The following is a 10,302-nucleotide window of genomic DNA, read 5'->3' as shown; positions in this document are numbered from 1 at the left end:
CATGCAAATTTGTGGCCTGCTGGAGGTCATTTTGCAGGGCTCTGGCAGTGCTCCTCCTGCTCCTCCTTGCACAAAGGCGGAGGTAGCGGTCCTGCTGCTGGGTTGTTGCCCTCCAACGGCCTCCTCCACGTCTCCTGATGTACTGGCCTGTCTCCTGGTAGCGTCTCCATGCTCTGGACACTACGCTGACAGACACAGCAAACCTTCTTGCCACAGCTCGCATCGATGTGCCATCCTGGATGAGCTGCACTACCTGAGCCACTTGTGTGGGTTGTAGACTCCGTCTCATGCTACCACTAGAGTGAAAGCACCGCCAGCATTCAAAAGTGACCAAAACATCAGCCAGGAAGCACAGGAACTGAGAAGTGGTCTGTGGTCACCACCTGCAGAACCACTCCTTTATTGGGGGTGTCTTACTAATTGCTTATAATTTCCACTTGTTGTCTATTCCATTTGCACAACAGCATGTGAAATTGATTGTCAATCAGTGTTGCTTCCTAAGTGGACAGTTTGATTTCACAGGAGTGTGATTGACTTGGAGTTACATTGTGTTGTTTAAATGTTCCCTTTATTTTTCTGAGCAGTATATATATAGTGTTATTTTATATATAATTACAAAAAATATTATTATATAATAATATTATTAAGAACACATCATCATCATTATAGATTTAATTACAAAATATTAATATTAAACATTATATAATAAATAAATAAATAAATATATATAGTATTATTGTATATATAATTACAAAAAATATTATTATTAAGAACACATCATCATCATTATAGATTTAATTACAAAATATTAATATTAAACATTATATAATAAATAAATAAATAAATATAGTATTATTGTATATATAATTACAAAAAATATTATTATTAAGAATACTATCATCATAGATTTAATTACAAAATATTAATATTAAACATTATATAATAAATAAATAAATAAATAAATATATATAGTATTATTTTATATATAATCACAAAAAGTATTATAGTAATGAGATAAAATGCAGTTTTCAGAACAATGTCGCCACCTAGTGGAAGGACGGTGGTATTAATAACTCTCTGACCTCCCGTGATGCCCCGCGCCGAATCCGTCACATGTCCCTTCTGACCAATGCCGTCGTTTGTTTTGCCGTCGCTCAACTGTTATTGGTTGAGCAAAATTTAAAAGTACTGTTTGAAATGTTTAACCTCTGAGGCGTCAGAGCGCCAGAGGAGCTGCGGAGACGGAGGCTTTTCTGTCGGAGGAGGACGAGAGACGATAAAATATAAAGATTATACATCTTATTAGTGGTGGAAACAATCCGCGGATACTTTGGAAAGAGAGAGGAAATACGTGGACACGGAATTCGGTAAGTTACGTTGGATTAACGCCATTTCGTTTTAAGCTAACGTCAACTAACCAACATGCTAATTTCTACATTTCTGTCCTCTTTAGTTTGTTGGTCACCTGCAGCGGTGTTATGTATGAGCGGTCGTGGGTCGTTAATATCTGTTTTTGTGAGATTATATGTGTATGTGTATGTGTGCTAATGCCAAATTGCACGCGTGTGTGTAACGTAAACTTAACGGTATGTGCACGCTTTGAACTCAGTCTGTGTGCAGAGGAGAACATCTGCAGCCATGACTTCACACAACCTGAGCGGGATCAAACGAGACGAGAAGGGGAGAAACATCCAGGTCGTTGTGAGATGCAGGTATGTTTATGTTCTTTGTTGTGTCAAAAGCAAAGTTAGCTTCCTCCACAGCCTGACAGAAAGGCTCACACGTGTTATTTATAGATGTAACGTGTCAATATGCATTTCTAAAGCCCACGTTTAGACTAATTTACATGTTAAATGGGTTTAATTCGTCCTGTGAGCTGATTTTAAAGGAAGATAAAGGGATTTCCCCCCTGAGGCATGGGGTTTTTAGTGTCCCAAAGCAGCTTAAGCAACGTGTGTGTGTGTGTGTGTGTGTGTGTGTGTATTATATATTGTTTGCCTAAAATAACATTTAAAATTGGGGGTTTGGTTTCCTAACGCTGCATAAGCAACATGTTTTGTATGTTGTTAGCCTGAAATAGCATTAAAAAGTGCAGCTAATTTATTCACCTCCTGTAGTTCTGGGAAGTAAAAGTGATAATCAGGTTTGTTGCCAGGTACGTTTTCACATGGGAGGAATTTGCGTTGGTGTATTTGTGCTGTACAGTACACACAAACACAAAGAAAGGGAAAGTAAAGGGATCCAAAATGCACAAGTGTACAAAATAATACCGAAAAAATATACAGGAGATTTTACAAGGTGAGCAATAAAGAATTAGTGCAGCTTTTTAAATGTGAATATTTTCTGGTTTCTTTGCTCCTCTGTGACAGTAAGACTTACAAAACAAGACATTTGAGTGACGTCTTAAGTTTTAGGAAACACTGATCATCGTTTGTCACCCGTTTCTGTCATTTTACAGACCAAACAACTAATCGATTAATCAAGAAAATAGTCGCTAGTGAAAAGAAAGTTTGTAGTGCTGCCCAAACGGAACTTAACAGATTATTTAATGTAGGCTTATATTAAAATATGGTGATGTGTATATAAATAAACAGTTATTCTCCACCACATCTTGTGTCTGTCATGTGACGGTTCAGATCGAGTTAAAGAGCTAAAAAGCATCTGTTTTTCTCAATAAAAGTACAACAATCTTTCAGACACCCGGGAGGTTTCTTCAGATCAACAGATATTTTGTCTGCTGCAGCCACAAACACAAGTGAAGCTTAAATGAGTTTGTCCGGTATGGGGAAGTCACGTTAACTATAGAGAATTAAACTGATAGTAAAAGCTTTAGAAATTGAGAATAAACACACGTTACTTCTGGTTTTCGCCATCTTTTGTTTGAATTAGGAAGTAAAAAAAATCTTATCTTAATATTTCCTCATCCAGCTTACTCTGGAAGCAGAACAGTTGATTCATGTGTTGTTAAAAAGCTTTATGGGATTTAATTTTCATAAAAGATTATGTAGTTTGGTAAAACATGAGAAACTGTGGCTCATTGTTCGACACTTTAATCCCAGCTGTAAATCTGTTGGGTTTAAATCAAAGAGACATCTGACAGCATCTATGGCTGCTTCCAGTCTTCTTTTTATTAAATAGCAAAGCGAACAAAACTATATTTATATAGCGCACACATCGTTGAGGCAGAAGCACAGAGTAAGAGCTACCAGGGAAGTCGCGGGTGAACAGTGTAAAGATAAAACATTACACATAAGTAAACACAATTAAAACAGATGCATTAACAACACATGTGAGTTGAAAACAATTAGGAAAGTTGGAATTTAACTAAATAAAATACCGAACGCCACAACCAACCAGAAGAAAGTAATAAAGTGTGAATTAAAACTGTTAACATTTAAGACTAAAAGCCGATTTAAAAATAAGACGCGTGAGTTAAAACCAGTTAAATTTTGAGATTGGCAGAAAAACAGCTTAATATTTTACACACTACAGATCATACAGAGCACAAACAATAAAATACACACACAGTAAGATGGAGATACAGTTGTTAAAGGTCGAACTGCCGGACGCAGATACTGGTCTGCAGTAAAACAACACTAGCACATATTTTAGTATTGCTTATTTGCCTTTCATACATGATGCACATGTATGTTTCTGGCTGTTGGTAAGTGAATCTCCCGAGCCACCTGACCGCATCGCCAAACCCCATTTTTTACAGGATGGATTTAGTTTGTTCTGACTTCCTTGACGTGCAGATGTTGTTCGGAGAAGTGAGCTCTGCCTCTGCGTTGTGCTTTCAGGCCTTTCAACACGGTGGAGCGCAAGTCGTCCTACGGCATCATTGACTGCGATACCAACAGGAAGGAGGTGCTTGTGAGGACGGGGGGCGTGAACGACAAGTCGTCCCGGAAGGCTTACACCTTTGACATGGTGAGTGAAGATCGGTGTCGGCCTTTCGTTACTGTCCGCCTCAGCCTGCTGGTTCTGCTGAGGTTCTGATAATTTGCGTGTGAAGGTGAAATATGTATTTGGTTGGCTCAGGTTTGCAGAGCTGACCTTCAGCTCCTGTCAGCTGTCACTAATGTTAATTCTGTAAGTAGCTTGATGACAGAAGGAAATGAAACTGGTGTGTTTTTGCAGTTGGCGTCTGCACTTTGCTAAAAGTCATTGTTAAAGGGGAGGAGCTTAATTCTGTTTCGCCACAGTACAGTTTAAGTTCCTCCAGCTCCACCGGAGTGGTGCCTCTTCTGTCTGGAAGATCTTACCGTGTAAAGTGTTTTTTTGTGTTCATGTTTCATTCATATTAATCGTTTAAGCTGACTAAGGTAATATTTTCGAACCCGGACCTTCTGTACTTCATGAACGTTTAGGTAAACATGTGAGAATGGGATCAGGATCGGGGCCAATTAAACCTTCTTGTCACTGACACAAACCAGTTGATCCCTCTACATGAGTAATGGAAAGAAAGTTATTATTACCCTCTGCTATCTGTGTTATTGTCTGAATGTTGTTTATTTTCCACCCCGCAGGTGTTTGGTCCAGCTGCCAAGCAGATTGACGTATACAGGAGCGTTGTTTGCCCCATCCTGGATGAAGTGATCATGGGTTATAACTGCACTGTTTTTGCGTAAGTTCGGATGTCACTTCTGCTCTGAACTGCGATGACGCGTTTTAACAAGAAATTTAAAAAAAAATGTTCTTTCTCTGCTGTCACGCTCAGCTACGGTCAGACGGGAACAGGAAAGACGTTCACCATGGAGGGAGAGCGGAGTCCAAACGAGCAGTTCACCTGGGAGGAGGTTGGATTTTCATAAATCACTTTATCCCTGCAGTAATGTGGCTGTGCGGAGCAGAAAAGTAGCTGATCACCGGTAACCTTTCCTACCGTTTTTAGGACCCTCTGGCCGGCATCATCCCCAGAACGCTGCACCAGATCTTCGAGAAGCTCTCTGAGAACGGCACAGAGTTCTCGGTGAAAGTGTCCCTGCTGGAGATCTACAACGAGGAGCTGTTCGACCTCCTCAGCCCCACCGAGGACGTCAACGAGCGGCTGCAGCTCTTCGACGACCCGCGCAACAAGGTAACAACTCTCACGTGAGATAAATAAATAAATATCAGCGGATTGTGACTGCTGAGAAGAAACAGGACTTGATCAGGCTTAATGCAGATCAAATATAGTTTAATATAGTTTTAATGTTGGGACGCTGAAGCATTTTGTTTATCCTCTGCGTCGCAGCGCGGCGTGGTGGTGAAGGGTCTGGAGGAGGTGACCGTTCACAACAAAGATGAAGTTTATCAGATCTTGGAGAGGGGATCGGCCAAGAGGAGGACGGCCTCCACGCTCATGAACGCCTACTCCAGGTACTCGCCCGGAGGAAACTGGCGCCTCTTCCCGGCCGAAGCGGCTGCTGGGGTCATCGTGACAGATATTTTCCACCTCGGCTGATTTCGTTCACAGCTTTTTGTTTCCCTCTTGTGTCTCCGTGCAGTCGCTCCCACTCTGTGTTCTCGGTCACCATTCACATGAAGGAGATCACTCTGGACGGAGAGGAGCTGGTGAAGATCGGCAAACTCAATCTGGTAATCTTTCAAATAGGAGAGGTTTTCTGCTTTTGAACCAGGAGGAATGAACGTACTTGTGACACTTTTCTATAGGCTGGTGCATCTAGCGCTGTACATAACGATTTATTGTCAGTCGATTAATCTAATGATTAATTTTGTGTATTTTAAAGAAGAAGAGGGAAAAAAAAGTTGCCTATAACTCAACATACCAATTTATCAAAAACATGTCTAATCAATATTTTATTCAATCATCCCGATGAAGCACTTTAGAATAATGACAACAGCAGCAGATCTTCAAATGAATCAGATTTCCTCGTCACTGTTGTGATAATAACAGTAACAGACACTAATTAGGCTACTTTACTTAAAACTTCAAATGGTTCTGACCTCGGTTTATTTCAATAGTCTGTAATGTTGGTTTCAGTTGAAATATGAAACGGCCAAACGTTAGATGACGCCGTGTGTAACGTTACGTTACCATGACAGCAGCGGGGCAGAAATTACTTTTAACATGAAGGCGACGAAGAAGAACTTTTTTAACTGGCTGCGTGTCCTCGTGCTGATAACGTGCCGCGCTGGCGTGGAGACAGAAAGTAAACGAAACAGGATTTGCGGCGCTGCCGTCTGGACAAAGTGCATCGGGATACTTTCGCCTCACGTGTTCGTGGACAGACGGCAGTTGAGCCGCAGCGAAGCTCACACTTAACAGGAAACAGAGACACATAAAGACTGCGGAATTGGGCAAAAAGGCTGAGAACACGTAACAAGATACACACACTTAAGAAAAAATACAATACACAATTATAAAAGAGCAAGAAATAATTTACAAATTCCTAAAATACCCAACTTTTAAAGCTTTACTAAAAAGAGACGTTTTTAGCCTATTCTTAAATTTGGAAATGTTGGTATATTCCTAAAATCAGATCAGGGGTCTGATTCCACAGCCGAGGTGCCTGATGGCTAAAGAGACCCTCGGCACTACAAGTAGCCCTGCGTTTTGGCAGCGCAGGGATCTAGTGGGGCAGTATGGTGTAACGAGTTCTTTCAAATAAGATGGTGCCTGACCATTAAGGGCTTTGTATGTAAGAAGAAGAAAATCAATTCCACTGCAGAGTTACTAAAACCGGGTGACACGATCTCTCCTACTGGTTCAAGTCAGATGTGTGCAGCAGCGTTTTAGCTGGAGAGACTTCATAAGATTTTTATTTTTTGAGCAGCCTGAAAGCTGCTGTAGCCAAGCCTTGAGGTACCAAATGCGTGGACAAGTTTCTCTGTATCGCTTTGCAAAGGCAAGACAGGTTTATTTATATAGCACCTTCCAGACACTGCAGCCATTCAGTGTCTTTACAGACGCAAAGATACGAAAACACTTCAGAAAAATTTAATTAAAATACTTGAAAGACAATTTATATTAAACACACAATTTAAAAAAAGAGAACTACAAGGCAAAAAGTATTGAACTGAGTCTCAGTCAAATAGATGGTAGTGATGAATTTACTGGTTTAGAATGGGAGCATTTTAAGCCCTGATTTAAGACTGTAAGGTGTGATGTATACAAACAAAACCTTAAACTCGATCCTCTCAGTTACTGTAAGGCGGTGAAGTGATGTGTTAAAATCTCCCGGTTGTTGTAAAAATTCTCGCAGCGGCGTTCTGAATGAGCTGCTGGTGTGGAGTCGAGCTTTTAGAGAGGCCTGTGAAAGCACTGTTACAATAATCCAGTCTAACAAAAATGAATGTGTAATTTTCTCAAGGTTCTCCTTGGACATGAGGTTCTTATTTATTTTTAACACACCTCCCTCCACTCTCCAGGTGGATCTCGCCGGCAGCGAGAACATCGGCCGCTCGGGCGCGGTGGACAAGCGAGCTCGCGAGGCGGGAAACATCAACCAGTCTCTGCTGACGCTGGGCAGAGTGATCACGGCGCTGGTGGAGAAACGCCCTCACGTCCCGTACAGGTGGAGTCACGGCTTATTTCTGAAATCTAATGCCAGAAATGACATTGCAGGGTCTTTAATGCTGATAACATGAGAATAATAAATATCTTTGAGCCTGGGATGCATTTTAGGAGTAGTTTGGTATTTTGGGAAATTTGCTTGCTGGCAGAAAGTTGAGATGAGAAGACTGAAAAGACGCCGGTTAGCTTAGCATAAAGGCTGAAAACAGGAGTTCCAAAAGTTACTAAATTCTCTATGTGCTGTTCAATAAAAAGAGAGGTCAATGAATATTTCAGAAGAAAATTTGATACTTGATACTGAAATTCTCATTTGGGCAACGGGCAAGTAATGGACCAGAAATCTGTGAGATGGCGCCACTGCCTCACTCTACGGAAGCACTATATATTGAGTTTTGACTGTTTTTGGTAAATCTTTCTTTTCTAAAACTAATTTGTAAGTGTGTGAATAGTGATTTCAACATCTACTTAAGCCCGTATCTTATTTGATGTACTGGATGTATTTTAATGGTTTAAACTCAATACTCTGTAATTTTTGTATTAATTTTATAAGCCTAACCAGGGACAGGAGTAGAAACCTGTATGCCTGGACTTTGGTGTCGCAAAACCGTTACAGCCTTAATACAGATAAATATTAACGCCGATGCCTTTAGATTAGTCAGTCCTGCAATAACTAATGACGACATGTTTCTGTAACGAGGCCCCTGGATGATTTAAGGGTCCAGCTCTGATTTCCAGCTGGATAAACTGCGTGAACTCTTCCCACAGAGAGTCTAAGCTGACCAGGATCCTTCAGGACTCGCTAGGGGGGCGAACGAAAACCTCCATCATCGCCACGGTGTCGCCTTCCTCAAGCAACCTGGAGGTACGTCTCCGTGGACACACGCCGATGTTAATGCTCTTGAGTGCGCTTGACGCTCACGATGTTCGTTCTCTCCGCGCAGGAGACGCTGAGCACGCTGGAGTACGCCAGCAGAGCCAAGAACATCATGAACAAGCCCGAAGTCAACCAGAAGCTCACCAAGAGGACGCTCATCAAGGTCTGACGAGCGCGATCAGACGCGAGCTTTAGTCTCGCTCCTCTGAATCCAGGAGGGTTTTCGTATCAACTCAGTAAGCATGACACGTTTTCTGTCCACTCAGGAATACACAGAGGAGATCGAGCGCCTGAAGCGCGACCTGGCTGCCACCCGAGACAAGAACGGCGTTTATCTGTCCACAGAGAACTACGAGTAGGTTCTGTTTGTTTTCCTGGTCTTCAGATATAACACGCCACGTTTATGTAAAGCGGCTGTAGAACTGAGGGCGGTCGAGTATCTTAGAGCTGATTTGGAAAGAACGGCCATTTAAAATTTAGTCTTAGTCCTGTGTCAGATGTCCTTGTTAGTTTTATGTCATTTAGTCCCCTGTATCAAGTTTTAGTTGACTAGAAGTCAAAAGACAATTAAAAGTATTTTAGTCCAGTTTTATTCATTTTTTAGTCTTTTAATAATTTTGATTAGCATTTTGGTCAATCTGCTCAAACCGAGGTAGAGAGATTTAGAATAACGCAGAATGAACAAAAAGTGTTTGAGTGAAAATGTAGAGGGAGAAAATGTGGCCTGTAATATTTTGTCTCATTATACTGACAAAGATTTTATTAACGTTTTTTATTTTATGAATCAGTTTTTCTCGTCATTTTTCGTCCACAATATTGCACGTTAATAAAAGTCACAGTCAGCGTTTAAGGATGTTGTCGCCGTCTCGTTTTAGTCACCAAAAAAAGGTCGTTGACGAACACATTTCATTTAGTTTCGTCTGACGAAAGTAACTCTAACTGGAAGAAGAATGTAGAAGAATTATTTTAGCAGAGTACAAATGTGTTGACCGCTCAAAAAAATGTTGTTTATTGTGAAACATGTAAAAATAATTCTCCATACATTTGGTTTTTCTGCTGTGTGTGTGTGTGTGTCAGGAGTATGATGAGTCAGATCACCGCTCATGAGGAGAACGTGTCCGAGTACACCGATAAGATCGCTGTGATGGAGGAGGAGCTGAAGAAGGTACGTTAGCACGACTTTCGCCCTCAGACCAGAGAACGTAGAACTAAAAACATGCATTTTTAAAATGTGCAGTAGAGCTGAAGCCATTAGTCAATCGACAGAAGATCAACAGCAGTTATTTTAACTATTTTTATTTTTTTATATCAGTCTGTTTTATCTTTGTTTGTTTATTTGTGGGTGGGGTTTTATGTGGGAGCAGGAGGGAGGGGGTTGGGCTTGCACCAAAGGGCCAGAGGTCGGACTCGAACCCTGGCCGCTGCAGCACGGACTCAGCCTCTGTACATGGGGCTCGCTAAGTGGCGCCCTGCATCGGTCATTTTTTAAGCATAAATGTCCAAACCTTCTGTGTCCAGCTTCAGAAATGTGATCGGTTGCAGCTGTTCTAGACATATTTTAAGTTTTAGACTGTCGGTCAAACCGCAGACCTCACCGTGCCTTGGGACTGCATTTATTCGATACAGATGCAAGTGACAAAGCTCAGTTTATGTAACAGAAACTTGGAATTGTTTTTAAGTATTGATTATTATATATTACCATATTTATGTGGGTTACAGCAAACCGTAAATCACAATATGTATCGTCCGACGGAAATTTCACCGCCCAACCCTATAGCCTGTGTTTTATGACCTCTCTAGTGTTGCCATAGGGATGCTACGAAATGAAAATGCTTGTCCGACACCAAATATAATGAAAAAATTTACACTGAAAAAGTACATTACCCTTTTTTTTTTTTTTTTTTTTTTT

The 10,302-nt window shown here is 41.0% G+C and overlaps 1 protein-coding gene across 1 annotated transcript; it reads left to right on the top strand.

The window, feature by feature from the left end:
- Window positions 1-1,192: 1,192 nt before the first annotated feature.
- Window positions 1,193-9,558, top strand: LOC123965562 (kinesin-like protein KIF11; the record flags this gene model as incomplete). The annotated part of the gene is given in 13 exon segments (XM_046042041.1): window positions 1,193-1,367; window positions 1,621-1,712; window positions 3,801-3,930; window positions 4,530-4,627; window positions 4,721-4,799; window positions 4,895-5,080; window positions 5,237-5,361; window positions 5,490-5,580; window positions 7,375-7,520; window positions 8,285-8,381; window positions 8,461-8,556; window positions 8,660-8,748; window positions 9,471-9,558. Coding segments are annotated over 12 exon segments (1,299 nt in total), but the record flags the coding sequence as incomplete, so codon positions are not given.
- Between the last annotated feature and the right edge of the window lie 744 nt (window positions 9,559-10,302).

The sequence above is a fragment of the Micropterus dolomieu genome, unplaced genomic scaffold, assembly GCF_021292245.1.
Source record: "Micropterus dolomieu isolate WLL.071019.BEF.003 ecotype Adirondacks unplaced genomic scaffold, ASM2129224v1 contig_10172, whole genome shotgun sequence".
In the NCBI taxonomy this organism is placed as follows: domain Eukaryota; kingdom Metazoa; phylum Chordata; class Actinopteri; order Centrarchiformes; family Centrarchidae; genus Micropterus; species Micropterus dolomieu.
This window is presented reverse-complemented; position numbering and strand designations above follow the sequence as displayed.